General features: G+C 39.5%; 1 protein-coding gene across 1 annotated transcript in view; it reads left to right on the top strand.

Annotated features, from left to right (window-relative positions):
• Positions 1–25,672, top strand: part of LOC122646066 (dymeclin-like) — a 63,359-nt gene that overhangs the window by 13,444 nt on the left and 24,243 nt on the right. The window contains exons 8-16 of the mRNA XM_043839541.1: positions 8,675–8,781; positions 9,085–9,206; positions 9,286–9,399; positions 9,675–9,793; positions 9,959–10,046; positions 10,158–10,250; positions 10,372–10,461; positions 15,973–16,092; positions 16,261–16,352. Of these exons, the coding sequence (XP_043695476.1) occupies positions 8,675–8,781; positions 9,085–9,206; positions 9,286–9,399; positions 9,675–9,793; positions 9,959–10,046; positions 10,158–10,250; positions 10,372–10,461; positions 15,973–16,092; positions 16,261–16,352 (945 nt within the window). The remainder of the gene's footprint in view (positions 1–8,674; positions 8,782–9,084; positions 9,207–9,285; positions 9,400–9,674; positions 9,794–9,958; positions 10,047–10,157; positions 10,251–10,371; positions 10,462–15,972; positions 16,093–16,260; positions 16,353–25,672) is intronic.

Genomic DNA, 25,672 nt, shown 5'->3' with positions numbered 1-25,672 from the left:
TAGGTAGAGAGCAGAGACAGCCAACAAATAAGGAAGACAAGGCAAAATCGATTTCAGCCCAAACCCAGATCAGGGTAAAATCGATAAACTTGAGGAAAAAGGCTGAACAGCCCAATATGTGATCAGTTTTTGGTGTAGACAATCATCAAATAATGAGGAATAAAATCCCCAAACCAGCAGCCAATGTGGAAGAAGAAATCCCAGGAGAAAGAGAAAATCGATTTTCACTGGGTATTGAGAAATCGATTTCTCAGATGGAGGCAAACATCACTTCAATCATCAGAAATTTCGTACAGCATCAGGCACAAGTACAAATACGACCTATCTTCAGCATATCAGGGAACCCTAGTCCTTCATTAGGGTACGACTAGGGTTCAGACAAGAAGGTACAGCATCTGGTTGCTCTGGACCATGATAAGAGAGCAAGAGGAAGGAGAAGCCTTCAAAACAGCAATAAAAAGGGAGAACTGTTGACCAGATTTAGTGCTCTGATACCATGTAACAGAACAGAACCCTAAGTCTGATCAGCAGTAAATAACAAAAAAGAAGAAGGTAGAGAAGAGAAGAGAAGAAGAGGAAATAGAGGGAGATCGATTGAGAGGGTAAACTCCCTTACGATTTGGTTGAAAACAAATCGTGGGAGAGCAATCTTATTTATAATATCAGTAGCAAAGGAATTACATATAAACTCCCCAAAATACCCCTAAGACAATAGAATAAACTAGAAACATAAATAAGACTAAAATACCCCCAGAAACCTGTGAACCTAATCGACAACTCTTAACAATAAGAATGCTGCTTATTGATAGCCCAGCCAATTTTGAAAACCTTGCTCTAGCACTGACTGGTATAGTTCTGTTCGAGTGATTCTGTCAAAGCCACAGAAGAGGTGGGCTGATGAATGAATGTGAGAAGTTACATGAAATATATTGTTTATACTCGGATGAGATAAAATAGTATTCTGAAGTGCAATACTACTATTGCAATATTTAAGCAATTCCTTATGTTGCACCTATTTAAAACATTTATTAAAATATCCAACTGGAGGATCGTAAGATCTTCTTCAAACAACAGATTACAATTTTATAGATGGCTCAATTATTTTATATTAATTTTCATTTCAAATTTACTCTTATTCACAGTAAAATTGACTAATTCATTTGTTGCATAGTTTTAATGCATGGCTATAGCTGGTTGACCTCGTTAATCTGTGTATTGAACTTTGCTGATTGCTGGCTCAGTTATTACTCTCTTTATTAGAAGGATAAAGAGAAAGAAAGTAATGCAAGTTTACAGACTAAGGAAGTCACTTATTCTCTTGTGTAACTAAAATAAATAGATAGAGAATGCTTCACATTCAAAATTTAAGCCATGAACCCAGTGCATTGGTTTGTGCCAGAGAGATATACCCATATGATTATAGACCTTGATATACGCTAATACGCATGTAACCTAAATGATTATTCTTGTTATCACTCAGCCTCTTGTTTTTCTTTTTTGGTTAAAATTTTCATTTAAGGGTGTTAGAATAATGTACTCCAGAATACCGTGGGGGTATTCTGGTCCTTTTGGGGTCAATTTTAAGTTATTAAGTGTTTAGTTGGCTGTGTGGGTTTAGTCCCACATCGCCTAGTTTATATAAGTTGTAACTTCCCCTCTATTATAAATAGAGGGGGCCTTTCTCTCATTAAAACAAGCAATTCTATTATTTTCTTCCCTCTCTCTAACCCACGGTTCAACCAACATGGTATCAGAGCTGGTCTGATCTAGGTTAGAGAGAAGAAAAACCCTAATTTCTCCCTCCTTCCTTCCAATCGATCTTCTCTTCTTCTCCTTTTTTCTCGTTTTTTTTCTGGTTCTGTTTTTCTCCCTTTCAGCCCAAAAAAACAGGGGCAGCACTAATGTGGTAAACATATGTCGATGATTTAGTGCTGCCCCCCCTTTTCCTCCCATCGATTTTTATTAAAAAAAACCTGCTGAAACTTTTTGCGATTTGGAGTTCCTCCCTCCTTGAGATCAGATTTCGATACACCTGATCCTCTAACAGAGGAACACCCTGTGCAGCCTTTTTCCAGCCAAATGTTACCCTATTCCTACACCTAACATCCCTCTTTTCTTTCTCTCCATCAATTATTATTTATTCTAGCCCCTACCCTAATCGATCTCAACTTGTCAGGGTTTTGATGTTTCCTTTTTCAGATGCAGCTGATCTTTTGGGGGTGATTCCCTATTACTACAAGCCCTACTCTACTTAAGTATGGACCATTTCTGATGGCTGGATTTGTTTCTATAGCAAAAATTCCTTAACCTGCTAATTTGGTTACCTGCCAAAAACCCTGACTTTCAGGTTTCAGTTTTTGCTAATTTTTGGAGGGTTAATTACTCCCACTTCAAGGACCAATCGACCTCAATATTGCACCTATCCAAGTTTTTTGAAGACCCCTACCCCAATCGGTCTCTTCTTTTCTGGGTTTTCCAAAACCCTGATAGAAATCGATTTGGGCTAGGGATGTTTGCTGCTGTTCGAGTGCTTTGGAGGTGGTTCTAACATTAAAAGAGAACTCTCCTTCATCAGTTCAAGGCTTAAAGAAGGTCCTTTATGCTGGTGTAGTGCTGTATGCTGCCCTGCTCTACTTCTGCGATTTTTTGGAGTCTCTCCCCTTTGAAGATCAGGTCTCACTCTTACTGGAGATTTATTGTTCACCTTGGAGGTTCCATTCTAGCAGCCTTGGTCAGCATCTATTACATGTCTACATCAGCAATTACAGCCCCCTTTCCCTAAATCGATCTCAATTTCAGGGTTTTCTAAAACCCTGACAACAATCGATTTTAGGGTTAGGGTTTTTCCTATCAAGCTCATATTTTGAGGAGAGTCTTATAAATATCAGAGGAGTATTCAGCCCATTATTCAGCATCTTACATCAGGTTTTTAGTAAAAAAATTTCAGTTCATTCTGTTGGCTTGGTTTCTTCAATTATCAAGCTGTTTTTCTTGTTCCTATATGGCTGGCTGCTTCAACTACCTATGGATTTGTCTGGTTATTTATCTTATTTGGCTGGTTATTATGAGCTTCACTACCTACCTGGCTGGTGTTATTGATTGGCTTCTGTAAGCAAGACTGGTTGATGTGTTACTGCTGCCTTCATGTGGAATACTGCTGCCCTATAATTGTGATTGTGTTTCCTCTTATTGGAGATCGAATTTCTCTCGTTATTGAAGACTCGAATCTACTACCCTGGAGATCAGCCTATTTGGGATTACCCCAGTGTGTTCCACGATTTTTTGGTTGCACCTATGAACCTATTCAGTTATGTGACGTTTTTCTGGTTAATATCCGGCATACTTTGGAGCTTGCATACTAGCATTGTTACAGAATCAGATCTGATCCAGTTTTGTTGAAGCTACTTCCATTCATTGCTGTCCGGATATCTTCTTAGTACTGTCTAGCATGTGGGAGTTTCTACCATGGAATCTTTTGCACAATTGCTCCTCCCTGTTTGAAGATTGATCAAGCCTTGACAATTGGAGCATTTCCTTACCTCGAATAATATCTGTATATTTTTCAGATCTGAATATTGGAGTTAGGAGTTTCTCCCCTGTAGGGGTTTCCATTCAAAGTGTTTGGTTGATTGATGGAAGATGGTTGGAGCTTTCTATGTTACCTAAGTTAATCTTACTCCATTATCCAACTGCTGTTTTTCTTTCACCACCTCCCAAAACATACCTTTGGCATTACCCATAACACCCTTGGAAGTTAATGGTATTCTCTTCTTTTTCCATTACACTTGGCAGCCATTGAACCATTCTGGAATGTTATGTTTGGCCCTATCTCTAACCTAATCTCTCTTATGTCCACGTACACTACACGTGAGGGGGGGATTATATACAGTATACCTGCAGCCATTGCAGAGAGCAGAACATGCAGGGACACTTGGTGCAAAACATAGAAGGTCAGAGGTTTCACCATTGCCAATAAGTATCTACCTACCTTGTTATTGGGTTACGTTTGCCGTAAGGGGGAGGTTGGTGTTAAAAGTTTTGAAGATGTTTGGTTATTGCCTGCCCATATGAGGTCCTACAGTTTGGTTGTTTCCGCTGCTTGATCTTTATTGCTGTTGACTCATCTGCTTGCTGCCCTAGTTACTTACCTTCAAGATTATCTGTAGACAACCTAGGACCTGTAACCAGTAACTTTAGAGAGAAGAGAAGATGGAAGTTGTAAATACTTGAATTAATTAATTGATAGGTAAGTCCCTCTATTTATAATAGAGGGGAAATTACAAAGAGACTAAACTAGGCGATGTGGGACTAAAACCCACATAGCCGACTGTACCTAATAACATAATAAATAAACTAACCCCAAAAGGACCAGAATACCCCCACAGTATTCTGGATTGCATATTCCAACACTCCCCCTCAAGCTGGATTATACAAATAAGTAACAAAAGAAGATCCAGCTTGAACTAAAGAAAAAAAGAACTCCTAATAATGCTAACACTCCCCCTTAAGTTGGTGCATACAATGCACTAATGCCCAACTTGAACAAAATGGGAAAAAAACTAAGGTGCAACAGAATCTAGCTTGACATATGAATGCAGCTCCCAAATAAACCTTCAAGAACTTGAAAAAATAGATCTTCAAAACTTGGACAGGCATGATCAGCAAACCGGGACTGGAATGTCTTCCAAAAAAGATAGCTTTCAACGATCTTCAATAGCTATCCAATGATGAATCTCAGATTGTCATAGTGACACAGAATCTTGAAGTGAAATAACTAGAGCAGCAAGCAGCGGAAACAAACTGAATCAGGCAGCGGAAAAAACTATATCAACCCAACTGAAAGTCCTCAAATAGGCAACAACCAAATATCTTCAATACTCTTCAATACTTCAATCTCCCCCTTACGGCAAACTCAACCCAATAACGAAGGATACCCAATGGCAATGGTGGAGAAAACTGATGTTCTATGTTTTGCACCAATGTTCCTGCAAGTTCTGCGTTTTGCAATGTTTGCAGGTGTACTGTACATAATCCCCTCCTCGCGTGGACATAACAGAGATGATGCAAGAGATAGGGCAAAAACATAATATTCCAGATTTTTCCAAGAGGTGCGAAGGGTAATGGAAAAAAAAGGGAAGAAATGGCAAATTAAAGAATACCATTAACTTCCAAAGGGTTTATGGGTATATGCCAAAGGTATGGGATATGAAGGTAATTAGAATTATTGAACGGGAACGGTGTTGGAAAAAAAAGGATGGCATGGCTGTAATTTGGTGGAAATCCATTTTTAAATACAAACCAAGCCAAAGGGCAAACTGGTAATAAACAAGAATTTTCAAGGGTCAATTGGGTAGTCAAATAGGGGAATGTATTAAAAAGTAATGGCAGTTCGTAAATAACCAGAATTTTGCAAGGGGCCCCTGGTAAATAAAAAAGCAAGGGATCATGTGATATATAAAAGCAAAGGACATAGAGGGAATTAATATTTATAGATGGGGGACATACTTGGAAGGCATGGTAAAATATGGACATAAGGAGATTAAGTTAAGAAGTGAGGGGCTAAAGAGGAAAACTAACTTTAAAAAGATATGGACATAAGAAGACAAGAAGGTAACGTGACTGTCTTCTTCTCCTTGACAGTCACGGAACCAGCAAAGCAAACAAATGGCAGGAAAACCAACTCAAAAAGAAACCCATTCGTAATAAAAAACCTGAAAATCGAAGAATAGCAGTGGTCTCTCATCTTCAGCTTGAACCAGAGGCAGAACCTGGGGATTGACCATACCAATATCACTTCAAAAGGCTCTAGTAGTTCAAATCGATACCAACTCATAAAAGGAAACCCATTCTAAAATATCGGATCTCCTCTTCACGCAATCAGCATCCCCTTTGTGAGAAAAGAGAAGCAGTTTCCTCACAAAACCAGCGATGGGTCTTCTTCCTTCGCAGACTAGCAGTCGAAAACAGGGAAACAGAAACAAATCGACAGCAGCAATCAAAGCAGAATTTGATTCCACAAATATCAGAAATCAACAGCAGGATTCTTCAACCAGACGGAAATTGCACAACAGCAAACCAGGGCAATAATATCACAAATCTGCTGAATCGCATAAGGAGAAAAATAATTCCACACCACCTGCAGTGTCGTCTTCTGCCCCAAACTCGATCAATGGCAGAAAAATATCATGAGAGAATAGGGTTTATACCAACCCACTTTCAAAAACTGGAGGGAAATCCGGCGAAAACCAAGGGGATAACCAGGCCGAAATCCTATTTGTAAACACCTTCAGATCAAGCCATCATACCAGGAATCCAATCGACTCCAGAAAACCAGAAACGATAGCAGTAGCGATACCAGAAAGGATTCCATAAATATCCACTGAATAAATCTTCAGCGTGAACCCGTAAAGACCAACAAATGACTGTGAAAGATTTAAAACAAATCGATAAAGATTAAATGGGCAGGAAACCCTAGTTCTTCTTTTCTTTCTATGAACTAGGGTTTCTCCATAAATTGGAGAACTTTGAAACGACTCTCAAAACTGCAAACCAGAAGAGAATCAATCAATGGTTACAACAGCTCTGATACCATGTAGACAACCTAGGACCTGTAACCAGTAACTTTAGAGAGAAGAGAAGATGGAAGTTGTAAATACTTGAATTAATTAATTGATAGGTAAGCCCCTCTATTTATAATAGAGGGGAAATTACAAAGAGACTAAACTAGGTGAGGTTATAAATAGAGGAAAAATTACAAAGAGACTAAACTAGGCGATGTGGGACTAAAACCTACATAGCCAACTGTACCTAATAACATAATAAATAAACTAACCCCAAAAGGACCAGAATACCCCCCACGGTATTCTGGATTGCATATTCCAACATTATCAGTCAGAGATTCATCCCTGGACAATTGTTGAAGATTGGTAACAATTGATCAAGTCTGCTCAAGTTTGAAGGTCTATTTTTTCAAGTTCTTGAAGGTCTATTTGGGAGCTGCATTCCTTTTGAAGCTGGATTCTGCTATAACTTATTTTTCCCATTTTTCATTTAAGTTGGGTATTAGTACCTTGTATGCGCCAACTTGAGGGGGAGTGTTAGCATTGTTATGGAGAGAGTTTTTTCTTTTAGAGTTTTTTTCTTCTTTTAGTCCAAGCTGGATCTTCCTTCTTTCTTATTTGTATAATCCAGCTTGAGGGGGAGTGTTAGAATAATGTACTCCAGAATACCGTGGGGGTATTCTGGTCCTTTTGGGGTTAATTTTAAGTTATTAAGTGTTTAGTTGGCTGTGTGGGTTTAGTCCCACATCGCCTAGCTTATATAAGTTGTAGCTTCCCTTCTATTATAAATAGAGGGGCCTTTCTCTCATTAAAACAAGCAATTCTATTATTTTCTTCCCTCTCTCTAGCCCACGGTTCAACCAACAAAGGGATATGTATCACTATTTTAAACCATCATTGAGATGAACTCTTAAACTATTTGGTGACCTGTTTCTTCCCAGTGGGACTAGCATGTATTTTCCCACTTTCCATAAATATCTGTATAAAGGACAAGCTATGCTTTCCTTTTGAGTCAATATCCAGATTCAACCCTTTTGTGAACTGCACTTTGAGCTTTGGCCTCCACATCACTTAGGACAAGGTTAGGCTATACACTCCATCTTACAGTATCAAATATCCTGAAGTACCAGGAGGTAAACGGTTGACTGCTTACACTTATTGGATTAATGTTTCATTGTAAACTCTTCAGCACACTTCTGCCTGTTCAATTTAGGACGTGAGTCACAAGATTTTTGTATACCATGGAATTGTCCTCCGAGTCCTGATATAGATCCTGGATCTATTTCTATCGGTGACTTTGAAACTGATCCTGTTGGGAAAATCTTGATACCTCATGATTTCTGAATCTTTCCAGTAGGAACATTAAAGTATTAAACTGCATTTGTAGATTGTCCACTCTCGATCAAGCCACTTTCCGGGGAGGCAATTTTGATCAACCATGGTGGATCTCAAGGCTACATCAAATCCTTGTTGATGATTGACGCAACCCTATTTCTTGATCCACCTTTATTTCCTATCATCCACCTCTCTACCAATCCTTAAATATGATCTTGACATGCTAGGTTCTGCTTTTGATTGTTTTGGCTTTTCTTGCTACTGTGGCCTTTCCTGTTTCCTGACAAACTGCATGGTCTGTCTTACATAAGTTGTTTTATTTACTTCATAAAGTAAGAGAAATTACAGTGGAAATCCTTGAGCTCTGGAACACCAATTGTTACATTCTCAGAACCGAAATACAAATAAAAATATTTGCTGAAGTCTGGAATAGTGATCCAATGGATCATCAACTCATTTGAATGGTTGATGGATTACTATGCTTTTTGTGCATGTTTGGGTCTGAGGTAAGAGGGTGTCATTAAGTTTACTTTCCCTTGTGATAACTAGTCTGACTGGTTGGTGCCTGTATATTTACGCATTTTTATTGTATACTTACAAACCTGATAAAAATCACAATATGTGTGGGACACCCATTAGCAGGTCCCATTTCTTCATTTATCTGTCTAAATTATGAACATGCAATTGATTTATCTGCAATATGACTATTATTTCATGAATTGAAATGTTTATTCTGCTTGAAGTCTTTTGAGTGTATCCTAACAGTTTCGGCTCTGTAGGCACTTGGCTGATGAGAGTTCTATTCTACTGCTGTACTCATTGGTGCACGGGAACTCGGATTTTTTGGAATATGTCTTGGTCCGAACTGATTTGGACACATTGGTAAGCTGAAGCTTCTAACACCGTCATTATAAAATGATGCTGAACTTTTCGTGGCAAATTGCTTCTGTCTTGAAAGTTGAATCTCTTATCTCCATATATGTTGTTTCTTTAGATTTTCTCATATAATGTTTAGTTTGTCTTGGTGTATTTATAAAAGGACTCTTATACATTTGATTGGAACTTAGATACCCTTAGTCGCCATCACATTCTGAGGATGTTTGTAATTGTAATATTGTCTAATGGAAGTTAATGACAGCATAGGCTAATTTGAAGTATCTCTTTATGTGGTGACGGTATTGACAGTTAGTGCCTATTCTTGAAACACTTTATTATGCTTCAAGGAGGACATCTAATCAAATCTACATGCTGTTGATTATCCTTCTCATACTAAGTCAGGATTCATCCTTCAATGCTAGTATTCACAAGCTGGTGAGCATCGACTGTTTTGGACCGTTTGTGCTTAATATGTTCTTATAGTAATGAACTAATGATGTTTTGTTTCTTTTAGGTCCTGCCTAGTGTTCCCTGGTACCAAGAACGTCTCCTCCATCACGTTTCTCTTGGTTCTTTGATGGTTATAATACTAATAAGGACTGTGAAGTATAACCTATCCAAGATGCGGGTATGGCCTATACTTAATTCTTTTTTTTTTTTGGGGGGGGGGGGAGAGGATACATTTGCGGCCAACTTTGTTCAGAATACTTAATCTGGATTTCCTTCTTTGTTTCATCCCTATATATCCTTTTTTTTTTCTCTTGAATATCTTCTTTTTGTATTATTGTGGTGTGGTTGTGCGATGTTGGGTTTGGTCAAAGCTCAAGTAGTTGTCTGCTTTCTTTTAGGTGTTGGTTTAAAGGTTTGTGTTCCATTCTTACTTTGACATCTGAAATACTCCAGGATGTTTACCTCCATACGAATTGTCTGGCAACTTTGGCAAACATGGCTCCCCATGTTCACCGGCTTAGTGCATATGCATCGCAGAGACTGATCAGCCTTTTCGATATGCTCTCACGCAAGTATGGTAATCCTTAGTTGTCTGATCATTTGTTGACATTTTCTTTTCCTGGATCCCGTGTGCCCTCTTTTGCCATTGAGAATTGAGATGATCATTTGACTTCATACATGAATTTTTTATGGTTCTTTCTGTGATAGCTGGTCTTAAAGATCTTATTCCTCTATAGGTATACCAAATTAGCGGAGTTAAGAAATGATAAGATGCTAATGAATAAGGCAAACTCAATAGATGGGGGTAACATCACAGAAGATGTAGTAAGCCTCTGTTGTGTACTTCTTTCTATGTGTTGCTTTTCTGAATATTGATGTTGTTGCTATATCCTTTCCCCATTCAATCCTTCCCTAAACAATATTTTTTTATTGCAGTCAACTGAGTTGCACATCTATACTGACTTCCTAAGAATTGTACTGGAGATCTTAAATGCAATCCTTTCTTATTCACTGCCTCGGAACCCTGAGGTATTATCACTGATCCGATAACTCTGATAACATTGGATACTATACAGAGACATTTATTAGATGCTATTATTACTGTTTTCTTTTCTTTTTTCTTTCTTTGTTAAGTTTCTCATCCAAGCAGGTTGTATATGCAATAATGCATCGTCAAGAGGTTTTCCAGCCATACAAGAATCATCCACGCTTCAATGAGCTGCTAGAAAACATTTATACTGTATGTCATTTAATCCTATTTCCATTCTCCTCATTTATTATTTTGAAGATGACACTGGTAAAACTATCTGTCAGTAAAATTGTCATTTTGGAATCTTTTATTTCCTTTCGGTATGATTCTTGTGACATAAATATTTTGATTTTATACAATTACTTAATGCTATTAGTATAAAATAGCAGGTTTCATATATAGGAACTTCTGTGGAATTGCAAATAATCCAATATAACATAATGCAAATGAAAATCCGTATTCAGTAAAGAAAAAGGCTATAAATTGATATGCTGGGGTATGAATTTGGTGTAATTCTGGTGGAGGAATAGGTCTGTGGGTAACTTAGAGTGATGGGGAATTGAAAAAAACAAAATGGGAAGCTTAGGGTTGGGCTGTAGAGGATTAGGAGAAGTATGGGGTTGGGAATGCTTTCAGACTTACTTGTAATAGCATGAAGTAATCAGCAGCAGCTTGTAATGGCAGTAGCTTGAATAAAAATTGGACCTTGGAACTTGAACTTGAAACTAAAAAATTGCAGAGAACCACTCGGGCTTCACACTGCAGAGTTTTGATTGGATCAGACACCAATCCCACCAATGAACTACCGGGCTTCACACGCCATGGTTCAAAATCTCGCGATATTTAGCGAAATATCGCTAATTTCGTATATCTCGAGCTTACCGAGATGCGAAATCAGGTCGAATGAAAAAACCATATTTGTCGATATCTCGTGAGATATCGTGAGATATCGACGATATCTCGTGAGATATCGACAATATCTCGATATCTCGTGAGATATCGACGAAATATGGTATTTTGGCTTAAAGTGTCACGTGAAGGGGGCTTTAATACAATATTTCGCAAATTTCGGTCCATATTTCGACCGAGAGCTGCATTTGCTAAGGAATTTCAGTCTTTTGCCTATTCTTCCACTCTTCCAAGCTCTCATCCAACACTCTAGCCATTGTTCAACACATTGTTGTCGGATTTTCGCGGTAAACTCATCGGAGGGTCATCTAAGCTCATCATCCAAGCTTTTTCCACTATTTAAGGTAAATTCTATTCCTCTAAAACTATTTTTGAAAAGACTATGTACAAATTTTGTTGGATGGTGATGATATTAATATATGTTAGACATCGAGGCCGATCTATAGCCTCACGAGTGTCAAAATTTTTTTCCATATGTATTTTTTTTTTTTTTGGTTTTAAAATTCATTTTCCTACAATTAAAATAGGAAATAATTAGGGGTAATATGACTTAGATGGTAATGAATTAAATATATGTTAGACACCAATGACCGATCTACGGCTTCACGGTGTCGGATTTATTTTTCTGCTCTTAAATAATTATTTTAATTTTCGCACATACCACTCCATTGGCATCGGATTATGGTGCATCACAACCTTACGATGGATATAGATATGGATCATCATCATATGGGCGATTTAGTGGGGTAGGGGACTATGACTACACCCCCATCCAGGGGACATCTTGGATCATCTTTTGTAAATAACATCTTTGCATACCCTAAGCGGACCTAACTACCAACCTCACCGCCATACATGCGCCAATGCCATCGCCTCTTGCGCCGGCGCCAACATCATATCACAAGGATCATCTTCTTCACGATCGGATCGATTGGTAACCCTAGTTTATATCCTAGGATAGGTTACCTCATGATATGTTGATGATTCCATTTACGTGACACTTGTGGATGACTACACTCGTTTCTTCTCCGATTCTATACCGTGGTCCACATATGTCCTTCAAACAGAGAGCAATGGACGCGACTCCAGCGAGGCATGAGTGGGATTGATCCAGGGAGGCACAAGAACTACTATTAGCGCTTTAGCACTTGTAATTTGTAACTTAAGTTGTGATTTCATTGATCTATGAACTTGTGAGTCAGACTTGCGAGTTGCGAGTCTTGTGACTTACTAACTTTGACACTTAGTGTATTGCCTTTAAGGCTTTAAGCGAGTTATTGAATATTATGGAGTTTATGAGAATCATGGCACTCATCAATGTGTATTGGCTTTAACTTGATATGTGATGAAGTTAAATACTATTATTAAATATTAACTCCTAATCTATGTGTATTTAACTATTTATACATTAGGTCGGCGACGTATGTCAATCAAGGGTGCAAGCCCAAAACACCAATTTGAATTCACATTTTTACAATTTTATGGTTTAAATGTGTTTATTAAGCTTAAATAAGGCTGTCCATGAAGTTTCGTGCCTAGATATGGCCAAAAACCCCGAGATGGACCCCGAAATATTGCAGAAAAATGCAATATTTCGGTCATATTTCAGCGATATCTCGGATATTTCGGATATCTCGGTAGGCCCGAGATACCGATATATCGCGAGATATAGTACTATGCACACTGCAAGGTGTCGATTGGATCACACACCAATCCCACCAGCTTTGATCATACACAAAACAAATCTTCAGTAGAAGAACAGTTGCAGCAGCTTGCAAGAGAGAAATTTCATAAACAGTGAGGTAAAGAGGAGCCCCACGGTTTGCCTTTATTTATTATGGCCAAAGGCCTAAATTCCTATGCAGCCTAGGAATAGGAAACCCAAATCCTTGGCTGAGTCTAAATACAAAACACTCCCTCTCTAAAATTCGTGTAGAGGTGTGGACCCTAAAATATAACTTAAGTTAAGAAGATTTTATCCTAAAACAATTTTTTAAAATCACTTAAATTGGACCAGTGGTTCAACCGGTTCAATTTAAAACACTAAAACATAAAAATAAACTAAGTGTAGGGCTAATCCCGTATGCAACTTATGTACCCAACTTTAGGCCCATAAAAGTGGCCTATTATATAGAAAACCCCTGGGACCAAAGGACCAACATGTCTATAAACCAACCCTAAATTTATTTCTAGGGAATGAAGCCCAGTTTGGTGATAAAACTGCATCAGTTGCAGATTCTGTTAAGCTGAGAGCATTTGTCTGGCTTGGCTTGGCCTCAAATAGAGCTGATTGGAGATCAAAGATACATGCGGTCGACCCCTTTTAGCTGGAATTTGATGATGTGATGCTGCCCTCTGTTTCACACCCCTTTTCGAGACCTAGAGCAGAATGTCGGGTTGTTAAAAAGTGGTTTGTAGTTATAGTTGATGCCCTAGAGTTTGAGTTTGTGTCGATGTTTTATGCCCCACCCACTTTATTTCCTTATTATTTTGCTTGTCTCTTCTAGGATCCATGTAGCTGACCCCATTAAGTTGGGATAAAGGCTATGATGATGTTGTTGTTGTTGGCTTGTTTTCTCTAATTTTGGCACATGGTAGAAGGGGACTCAGCTAGAGTCATTGGATTAATAGCTTCACCAATGAGAGGCCTTTGTGGGCTTACTCCTCTTGGAAGAGTTAGTGATGTTCCTTAACATGTTGGGCCTTTGATCCAATGGGTTCTCATTGTAAATTTGTAATAGGTCACTTTAATGGGCCTAAAATATGGGTAGGAGGTAGGAATAAGGGATTTACTTTATTAGTTAGTCTAGTTAGATTCCTATTCTTTATTTTGTTTGTTTATTAAGTGTTTTAGTTGGGATGGATTAGGACTTTATGCGTCCAGCCTTGTTTAAGCTGTTTGCCTTTATTTTAGGCTAAGTTTTAGTTAGTAGATTATCTCCAAAGTAAGTTATTGGCTGGAGGAGTTTTAAGCTTAGTTTGAGTCTGTTTTTGAGTCTCATATATAAGTTTGTAAGGAGCTACAGTCCTACCCACGAATTTGATGAATGAATTATGGCTTTCGTTTTTGCCTCCATTGTTTTGTGAGATTCAAAATAACTTGCTATGAGATGCAGTGAGACCCTTGGTGAGATGCTAGGAAAGCTTGGTGGGATGTCAGCTCTGAGAATCTGGTGAGATTCCTGATTCGTATGTTCTCCAATAGCAAGTATATGCACCTCCCTTGTTTCAGTTTCTCCATTATTCCATTTGAGTCTGATTTCATATTTGGTAATTGTATAGTATTCTAAAAACACCCACGGTTTCAAAATTTGATCTTGCTGCTGTTTTCTTAGAGTCCTACTTCAAGTTGGATTACTAGTTCTAGTCTATTTTAATATCAGATTTGATTTTCTGTTTCAGATTAGTATCCTTATATTATTGCTGAAATCTGTTGGTGTTTTGATGAACTTTTGATTACTGTTTTGAGCCCATTTGATTACTGTTTTAAAGAATCCTACCCCTAATAGGATATCTTTCTAACTGCCAATCAGACTCATCTTTTGAGGAGTTGTTCCCCTCTGTAAATCAGACCTTAGACCAAAGTTTCCCTTCAATCCGAGTTGCTGATCATCAGATATTTAATTTATCTTAAATCTGGGTTTGAGACTCAGTGGATCTCTTCACTGCGGTTCTGGTTTGAAACTCAGTTTCTGAACCTAACCATTTAGGCTTCTAAAAAGTCATCAGTTAGACTTTGAGTGCCTCCATGAACTTCTTCCTTCTGGAGGCCCTTGTCTAGTAATTCCATATCAGACTAATTTGCCAAGAATATATCATTTGGAGATTTGGTGCAGTCTGCACTCTCTTCTTTTTTTTTTTCATGCCGGGAGGGGGGGGGGGGGGTGGTTGATGTTGCTTTTGGTCTTTGTTTATGTATCTCAATTGTTAATAAACATCATAATTCAGCCCGCCCCACCCAAAATAGAAAAAAAAAAAAAGACAAAAAAAAAAAAAAAAAAAAGAACAAAGAAAATGAAGAAAAATTGATTGAAGATGGACATACACAAATACGGAAACAATAGGATGATTGAATCTCTTGTTTCTCAGAAGTTGGAAAATAACTATTGTTTATCACTTCGAAAAAATTAAGGGGACAAGAAGTATTACTCGTCATTGTTGTCATCATCCTCTTTCTAAGATGTCTACAACATATAAGAGGAATTCAAATACGGTATTTAGTTATTTTGCATTTTTTGCAGAATTTATGTTGTCAGAAGTAGAATTTGGGGAGTTTTGTCATATTAGAATACTAAATGTTGGAATTATTCACTAGTTAATTGGATATGGGTCCCGCTTCTAATAATTTGATATAAATTAGAATTGTTTTCCTCCCGGTTTTGTCAAAATGTAGAGTATTAGATTATCAAAACATCAAATGTGTTTTGTCAGCAAGGACTGAATGCAGAGAGTAGCCAGCCCAAAATGTGCGTTGAGGTTCTAATGTCATACGCTCAGTGGTTGGTTAAGAGAGTTGTCTATTCCAGCCTTATTCATTTAAGAAATTCAAGAAAATGAGTTATTGTTCGAGGCTGGAAGAAGTGCTACAGGTGGGGGGGGGGATTGGATGAGGGAACAACAGCTTTGCTAATCTGTAGGATTCCAAATATGGATAGAGGATTTCCAGGATTTCCAATCTCACCTTCCTTGTGCACAAATTCCTTAATTACTGCAGGCTTCAAGGACTCCTAGTGGTATAAAGATAACATTTGGCTTCTATACCTCTTCAAAATTTTCATGAACACTTAAGATTTATCTATTCAACCTTTGTAGGTATTAGATTTCTTTAACAGTCGCATGGATGCCCAGAGTATGGATGGGGAATGGTCTGTGGAGAAAGTCCTCCAAGTCATAATCATCAATTGCCGATCTTGGCGAGGTGAAGGAATAAAGGTAAATAGATTGATAATTTTGATCTCAGGGAGGGTTAAGGGAGTGTTATTTGGGTATGTGGAACTCATGTGATTCCCCCCTCCCCCTTCAATTAATAAATCTTATGGAACTTATGCACTTATTTTTCAATTTTAATTTGGTTTTTCTTTTGGTTTTAAATTTTTACAGATGTTTAATCAATTGCGATTCACCTATGAGCAAGAAAATCATCCTGAGGAGTTCTTTATTCCATATGTGTGGCAGCTGGTTCTATCTCACAGGTACTATCCCTTCCTAATTTTTCCTTTCGAGTCGCTTACTATGGCACTGGTTTTTTATGTTTTTTATGCTCAACTTTTGAAAGGGACAAAGAGGTAGACATTAACTTTAGCACTTTTGCTTCTGCTTCTTAGCTTAAACTTTTGAGGATATTTACACCCAACATTTTCACTTGTGATGTCAGTCAAAATCCTAATAAATGCCCCCGGCCAGAAAAAGAGCCAAATTTGCTGAGGATAATTATTGCTTTATTTGAAGATGGTGCACTTCACCATTGTTATTTTAAATTGAAGTTCATTACTTGATAGTTGTCAAGGTGTTTGCACGGTTTTAAAATGCAGAATCGGGATCCAGATCGGGTCTAGCCGTCTGTCGCCACCTTAAACATCCTGTCAAAATCAGGTAGCTGTAGTACGGGAGACTCCGCAATCTTTTTCTCAGGAAACAGCCTCTCCGTGAAGCGGGGCTGAGGCTGCGTACATTATGATCCTCCCCAGACCCTGCAGTGGCAGGAGCCTCGTGCACTGGGTGCGCCCTTTTTTTAATGGTCGAAAGCTTTGTTGGCTGTAGGTGTCCACTCAAACTTGTCTTTGCTAGATTTCATACATTCTGTTATAGGGGCCATGATACTACTAAAGTCTTGAATGAACCTGCGATAAAAGAAGCTTAGCCATCAAAACTCCTGGCTTCTGTTAGTGTTTTTGGTGCTGGACGGTCCAAAATACTATAAACTTTCTCTAGATCTGCTTCCATGCCACTGGATGACACAATAAACCCATGAAAGTTTACCTTGGGCAGCATAAAAGAGTACTTTTTAAGGCTGATGTAGAGTTTCACCCTCCATAGCACTTTCATTACTCGCTCGAAGTAGTCCATGTGGTCATTCCCTATTTTGCCATACACCAAAATGTTATCAAAGTAGGCAACTAAAAATTTGGCAATAAAGGGTCCAAGTACTTGTGTCATCACTCTCATGAAGGTAGTAGGGGCATTAGTGAGACCAAAGGGCATGATCTTCCATTCATACAGGCTGTACTTTGTCTTGAAGACAGTCTTCCATTTATCTCTAACCTGAATCCGTATTTGATGATAGCCACTTCTGAGAGCATTCTTAGAAAGATCTTAGCACCAGCCAACATATTCAGCATGTCGTCAAGTCGGGGAATGGAAAACCGGTTAATGGAGTCCTAGATAGGTAGGAGACTTACTAGGAGCCAAACAACAGGATCAAATAACAAAAGGGGCTGTTGGTTCGAATGGACAGTACTTGGATTTAGGTCAATTCCTAGAGTTTGGGTTGGATATTGGGAAAGGGGTTTATAGGGTATTAATGGGTAGGTCTAAGGGGTCAATATGGTATAAAAAGGTTAGGGTTTGGATGAGTTTTGAAATTCTGTAATTTTGGGCAGAATTGAATTTTAGGTCAAAATTAGGTTAAAGTTAGGTTTAGGTTAGGGTTGTCTTATATGGTAATGATAGGCAGGTGTAGGGAAGTCTAATGATATAGGTTTTATGATGTTTGAGTGAATGGAAGTAGGTTAGATGAGTTGGACAGCAAGATAAGGTTATTGGAGACAATTCCTAATGGAGGTAGGAGTAGGGGATTCTAGGGTTTAGGGTGGTGGGGGTTTGATGAAACTTGGATCGAGTGTCAATAATGATGTAAGGGATGTATGCTGAAAGTTTGGTTTAAAACTGTTGAAATAGGGTGCTTACCCGAATCGGGCAGTCCTAGTTTGATTAGGATTAGTCCTACTAGTCTTAGCTGATTAGGATTAGTCCTAGTCATGTTAGGAGTAGTACTAGTCAGATTAAGTTCTTTTCTTTTCTTTTCTTTTTATTGTTTTACCCTCAGCCGAGTCCTATTCTGGCATTCCTAGTTGTATTAGGAATTCCTAGTAGGACTAGGACTGAGGTGTTATTATTCCTATTTGTACTTTGATCAGATTTATTTCAAGTTAATATAAATAAAGGGGCTTGGGTGATCAATTCAATCACTCAAGCATTCAGTTCTAAGGGCTGTTAACATGGTATCAGAGCCAATTCTGATCTAAAGAGCAGCTTTCTCAGTTTTTTGTTTTTTATTTTTCACTTTCCCCTCCCCACGGTTTCTGGTTTTCTCTTCTCCACCACTCTCGGCTCCTCTCTCTCATTCAGGGCAGCAACTATGAGGTGATCTGATGAAGATTTAGATGCTTCCCTCAATCCTACCTCATTGAAGACTGAAGATTATTGGTATGACATAATTCTGCCGGCAGATCTCCTCCATTCTTGAAGATCAAGTTCTTCCTATACTTGAAGATTGATCTTTTCTTTTTTTTTTGGAGATTATTTTCTGCTATTATTGGTGCACACCTTCCCTATTTGAAGACTGCAAAATTGGATCAAGTATAATTCAGATCCAAACTTGCGGATTCTCCAAACACAGGTTTTTTACCTAATTTCTGATCAAATTAGGGATTCTTATTGGTTCATCAGAAAGAGCTATTTTTTGGAGGACTTCTTCCCCACTACTAGAGGATCACTCGATCTATCTTTCAGCCTATTCAGACGGCTGAAATTGCTGCCACTTCAAAACCCATACTTCAGATCTGATTCAGTTTTTTGAAGATTCGTTTTTTTTCAATTTTGTGGATCGGTTTCTACCTGAACTATGGGTGATTCAGAGACAGCTACTGCTACTTCTGGAGGGGATGGTCAGACTAGGAATGACTTCCTTCCCTATGCTGCTGCCATCAAGCTTGATGGTACGAATTATTTAATCTGGGTCAGATTACTATCCTTGACTGCGGCTGGTAGGGGATTCACTGGCCATCTCATTGGCACCACCAAACAACCAGCTGAAGAAGGGGCTGCCCGTACTAAATGGGCTGCCAATGATGCAATGGTAATGTCCTTTGTTCTGAACTCTATGACCACTGACCTCTCTAGTCAGTATCTTCTCCTTGACACTGCTACACAAATATGGACAGCTGTCAAGGGCACTTATGGTCGTTCAGGTAGTGGTGCTCAGGTTTATGAAATCAGGAAGACACTCCAAACCACTACTCAGCAGGAGATGACTGTCACCAAATACTATGCTGCCCTCAAGTGCTTATGGCAGCAATTGGATCACTATGCTCGATTCCAGCCTACTACTACTACTAATATTACTGCCTACCACACCTATGTAGACCAATTCCGTGTCTATGATTTTCTGGCTGGCCTCAATGATGACTATGACCCTATTCGGGTGCAAGTCCTTGGACGGGTTCCTTTCCCCACTTTAGAGGAGACTTTTTCTTATGTTTACAGTGAAGAGACACGAAGGGCTGCCATGATGATTACTCCTAAAGTTGAGAGATCAGCCTTACACACTGCTGGTCCCACTCCTGTTGCTTCTTCTGATAGTGTTGCTGCTTCCACTACTACTACCAAAGAGCCCGTTAAGTGTGAGCATTGTCACAAACCATATCATACTAAGGCTCAGTGTTGGAAATTATATGGGAAGCCAGCTGATTTTGAGGCCAAACGTGGTCGTGCTTAGTCTAAAAACAAAGCCAATCATACTGAAAGTGTAGCTTCAACTCCCACTGCTGACATTGGTTTCTCCCAGGAAGAACTCCAGGCTTTGCGTCGTATGTTGAACACATCAACTGCCTCTACTACGTCTGCTGCCAATTCAGGTTCCTTCTTTGCCCGTACAGGTATTTCTTTTGCTGGTCATTGTGCATCAGTAGTATCCACTCCATGGATCATAGACTCCGGTGCTACTGATCAGATGACAGGTTCTTCTAGCCTTTTTAATACATATTCTCCTACCTCTAGTAAGGATAAAGTCAAAATTACTGCTGGGTCCCTCTCCTCCATCTCAGGGAAAGGATCCATTGGTTGTTCTCCTTCCCTTACACTGTCATTTGTGTTGCATATTCCCAAATTTACAACTAACCTTCTTTCCATTAGCAGTATCACTAAATCCCTGAATTGTAAAGTGACCTTTTTTCTCACTCACTATGTTTTTCAGGAACTGGACTCGGGGAAGACGATTGGATCGGGTAAAGTGCATGGCGGATTGTATCTGCTTGATGTCGATCCTACTCAGGCTTTACCTTTGGCTTCCTTCTCTTCTGATTTACATAAATGGCACTCTAGACTAGGCCATCCCCCCCTAGGTACTTTATCAAATTTATTTCCAACATTTGTTAAAGACTGTAATAGGGAAGAATTTTTTTGTGAGCCTTGTGTCTTGGCTAAACAGACGCGTTCAACTTATCCTATTTCTAATAAAAGATCCTCTTCCTTATTTCATATTGTTCATCTACTGATGTGTGGGGGCCTAGTAGGAAAACTTCCCTGATGCTATCGTGGTATGTCACTTTCATTGATCTTTCTATGTTCACTGGTATACCTTATGCACACAAAAAGTGAAGTTTTTTATGTTTTCAACACTTTCATCAAATGATTAAGACCCGTTTCATGCTACTCTTCAAATTTTGAGGATGAAATGGAAAGAGTATATGGAAGGTCGGTTCAAAAATACCTTCTACATGGAATCCTCCATCGGACCGTATCGACACTCCGCCCAAAATGGTGTGGTTGAGAGAAAAATCGCCACCTCGGAGGTGGCTAGGCCCTATGTTTGCTCGATGTCCCTTCCCTTTATTGGGGGATCTCGTTTGCTATTTAATTAATAGGCTGCCCATGGGTTCTTCTTTCAAAAGCCTCTATTGAGCTATTACTTGGCTCTTTTTCCTTTATAGTCCCACCTAAGGTGTTTGGCTGCATTTGTTATGCTAGGGATACAAGGTCTCCTGGTAAACTTGACCCACATAGCCTCCGTTGCATTTTCTTGGGTTACTCTGCTACCCAAAAGGGGTACAAATGTTACTACCCTCCATCCCGCAGGACTTTTATCAGCATGGATGTTGTCTTTCATGAAAATGTTCCATATTATGTGTCCCCACGTCTTCAGGGGGAAAGTGTTAGTGAAGATGTGTTGACTATTGACTCTCCACCTCCACTTCAGTCTATTTACCATGAGTCTGAACCAGTTCAGCCTGCCCCTAGTACTCCCCCTGAGATAGGGGGAGAGGTTCCTATACAGGGGGAGCCCATTTCTATTTAGAGGGAGCAATCTACCCCGGTCCAGACTCCTATCCAGAGGACTATTAGTGAATTTCAGAGGAGGATTGATGCCAGTAATGTGAAGACCTATGCAAGGAAACATAAGCAGGTTCAATCAACTGTTGCTCCAGTACCCATCTAATTGCCGAACCCGGATCCAGAACCTGCCTCTCCACCTGGTAATGATCCTGACTTACCTATTGCTCTTCGCAAAGGTGTCAGAACTTGTACTCAGCATCCCATATCTCATGTTGTTTCTTATGATTCCCTTTCCCCATCCTTTTGTGCTTTTGTTTCCTCTCTTTCTTCTGCTCGTATTCCTAACAATTGGCAGGAAGCTTTATCAGACGGAAAATGGAAGGCAGCTATAATGGAAGAAATGGACGCCTTGAAGAAAAATAACACATGGGAGCTTGTGGTTCTTCCACCTGGGAAGAAAACCGTTGGATGTAAATGGGTGTTTGTGGTGAAACAGAAGGTGGATGGCACTGTGGATAGGTATAAGGCAAGACTCGTGGCCAAGGGGTTCACTCAAACATACGGCATTGATTACCAAGAAACTTTTGCACCTGTTGCAAAGTTAAATACTGTTCGTGTGTTATTATCTTGTGCAGTCAACCTTGGATGGGATTTGCAGTAGCTAGATGTAAAAAATGCCTTCCTAAATGAAACACTGGATGAGGAGGTGTATATGGACATTCCACCAGGGTTCTCTTGTGACAGAAACCAAGGAAAAGTATATAGACTGAAGCGTGCACTTTATGGGCTGAAGTAGTCACCTTGAGCATGGTTTGGCCGGTTCCACAAGGCCATGATTTCTGCGGGCTATAAGCAGAGTAATGCTGATCACACACTCTTTATAAGAGGGTTGGTGAAAAACTCACTGTTCTTATAGTCTACGTTGATGATATAGTGGCTACTGGCAATGATGGTGAAAAGATCAGACGGTTGAAGACCTTCCTTGGACAAGAATTTGAGATTAAAGATCTAGGGAAACTACGATACTTTCTTGGGATTGAAGTAGCCAGATCTTCTAAAGGCATTTTTCTCTCCCAAAGGAAGTATGTCCTAGACTTATTGGCTGAGACCGGGTTGCTAGGCTGTCATCCTTCAGATACTCCTATGGACCCTACTGTTCGACTCAAGGAGAAAGAGGGTGAGCCTGTTGATAAAGGCCGGTACCAAAGACTTGCAGGGAAGCTGATTTATCTTTCACACACGCGTCCTGACATTGCTGTCGCCGTGAGTACTGTGAGCCAGTTTATGCATGATCCCTATTCTTCTCATATGGAGGCTGTTCTTCGTATCTTGCACTATTTGAAGTCAGCTCCTGGAAAAGGAATTCTTTTGTCTATACATGGTCATCTACGGATAGAAGCATACACTGATGCTGATTGGGTTGGTTCTGCAGATTGGAAGTCTATTTCTGGGTATTGCTCCTTTGTAGGTGGATATCTTGTCACATGGCGTAGCAAGAAGCAAAATGTGGTTGCTCGTTCTAGTGCCGAAGCTGAGTTTCAAGCTATGGCACAAGGTATTTGTGAGTTACTATGGCTTAAAGATTTGCTACAAGATCTTGGTGTTCCTATTCGTCTTCCTATGATGCTGTATTGCGACAAAAAGGCTATCATCAGCATAGCACACAACCCAGTATAGCATGATCGTACCAAGCATGTTGAGGTGGATAGGCATTTCATCAAAGAGAAGTTAGAAGCTGGGCTGATTTGTATTCCCTTTGTGACATTTGCTGATCAACTTGCTGATATCTTCACCAAGGGAGTGTCTGGAAAATTGTTTCATCCCAATCTAGTCAAGTTGGGCATGATTGACATCTTTGCTCCAACTTGAGGGGGAGTGTTGAAATAGGGTGCTTACCCGATTGGGGTAAGCAGTCCTAGTTAGATTAGGATTAGTCCTACTAGTCCTAGTTGATTAGGATTAGTCCTAGTCATGTTAGGAGTAGTACTAGTCAGATTAAGTTCTTTTCTTTTCTTTTATTTTTATTGTTTTACCCTCAGCCGAGTCCTATTCTGGCATTCCTAGTTGTATTAGGAATTCCTAGTAGGACTAGGACTGAGGTGTTATTATCCTACTTGTACTTTGATCAGATTTATTTCAAGTTAATATAAATAAAGGGGCTTGGGTGATCAATTCAATCACTCAAGCATTCAGTTCTAAGGGCTGTTAACAAAAACTAATGGACAGATTTGAAGTTATGGAGGAATCCTAGTTAGGGTAGGAGTGAGAAGAAGAAGGTTTAAACAAAGTTCAGATTCAAACTTACTGGATTTGAAGAGATCTTCAATGGCAGCAGGTTTGAAGATGAACACTGGGGTCTCCCGATCTACAAGATGCAAGGAGATAAATAGCAGCCCTCCCAATCTTCACGATGCAAGGAGTCGATTGGAGATCCACCAATCCCTTCACCTTGATATTACTCACAAGACAACCTTGATATTACTCACAAGGCACACTCACGATGGAGCAAAGGCAGCAACAAAGGCAGCAAGCATAAAGCTGAGTTTTTATTAATCAAAATTCGTATGTAATGCTGGCCTCCCTTACAAACTTATATAGAAGACTCAAAAATAGACTTAGACACTAAAAAGGAATGGCCTAATCCTATCCCTAACCTATTAGGTAACTTAAACTGACTAGGAAACTAGAATACTAAAGGAAATAGACTTAAAATATGGCTGGACTTATAGAGTCCTAATCCAAGCCAACCTACATCACATGACCACTTAAGTTGTCACATGACCACTTAACCAAGTCACATGATCATTTAAATTGAACCAATTGGATGCAACCAATTTGAACCGGTTCAATTAAAAAACATAAAAATAAACTAAGTATTGGGCTAATCCCGTATGCAACCTATATACCCATATTTTAGGCCCATAAAAGTGGCCTATTACATTAGAAATCCATGGGATCAAAGGCCCAACATGTATGTAACCCAACCCTAGACTTATTCCCAATGAAACAAGCCCTATTTGGTGACGAATCTGCATCACCGGTACTTGGCTGTTATTTTATTTATAGCACAACTGTCCATACAGATGCGTCAAGACCCATCCTTTTTGAGGTGAGGAGGGGTAGTACGGGCACATGGACTCAAGCTGTCCTGTATGAAACCTTTCTTCAATAGCTCGTCCACCTGTCTTTTCATCTTTGTGTGCTTTGTGCGCCTCATCTTGTATGCTAGGAAGTTGGGAAGTGCTGAGACCTGTACCAAGTCAATGGTGTGCTGAATGTCGCACATCGGTGGAAGTGTACCTGGTGGCTCCTCTGGTACTAGATCAGCAAAGTCTATCAACAGGTCCTAAATAAGGCTTGGGAAATTTAGCCTCTTGTGGAGGGGTCACTTCCTGTGTGACGAATGCCAAAATCAGTCTGTATCATGACTAGTCCTCGCGAACTGTTTGTGAGGTAAGGTCAGCATTTTCATCTTTGCAATAGTCTCTTTCTTATTGGTCCTCAAGGCTCGTCGCTTGGCTTGCTCTTCAGGTATGTTGATGGGGTTCAGTATGATGAACTTGCCTTTAAATTTGAAGACACACTAGTTTTTCATACCACCTACTATTACGTCATTGTCATAAATCGCAAGCCGTTCCAAGAGTACATCAGTCATCTTCATTGGGATAAGATCATACCAAACTCCTTCATTTTCCTTTTATGCTTGACATTAGGAAACACAGAGAAGTGGATGTGGTTGATATTGATGGTCAATCAGGTGTTGATTCTGACAATACGAAGGAGTTAAATCTATACAAAAGAGGCTGCTGGAGGAAGAAGACCTGCCAAGAGTCCTCTTTGGATCCACATCCTGAGCTTCACCATCCTCAGTCAAGTGACAGCCATTCTCTTCCTTTTGATTTAGACTTTCCTATTGATGTTAGAAAGGGAAAGAGAGTTTGTACTAATCCTATAGCCTAGTTTGTTTCCTATGATGCTCTCTCTCTCTCTCTCTTATAGGTCTTGCCTTTACTATTGCCCTCACTTCTGTTTCCATTCCCAAGAGTGTCACTGAAGCTATGTCTAATCCAAAGTGGAAGCAAGCCATGTTTGAGAAATGATGGCTCTTGAAAAGAATGGTACTTGGAAATTGGTCGATCTTCCCAGGGGGAGAGTTCCAGTTGGATGCAGGTGGGTCTACACAATCAAGTATCGGTCCGATGGTTCGGTTGAGAGGTACAAAACAAGGTTGGTGGCCAAA

This window comes from Telopea speciosissima, chromosome 1 (genome assembly GCF_018873765.1).
Source record: "Telopea speciosissima isolate NSW1024214 ecotype Mountain lineage chromosome 1, Tspe_v1, whole genome shotgun sequence".
Classification (NCBI taxonomy): domain Eukaryota; kingdom Viridiplantae; phylum Streptophyta; class Magnoliopsida; order Proteales; family Proteaceae; genus Telopea; species Telopea speciosissima.
Note: the sequence above shows the minus strand (reverse complement) of the source record. Positions and strands in the feature narration are given on the sequence as shown.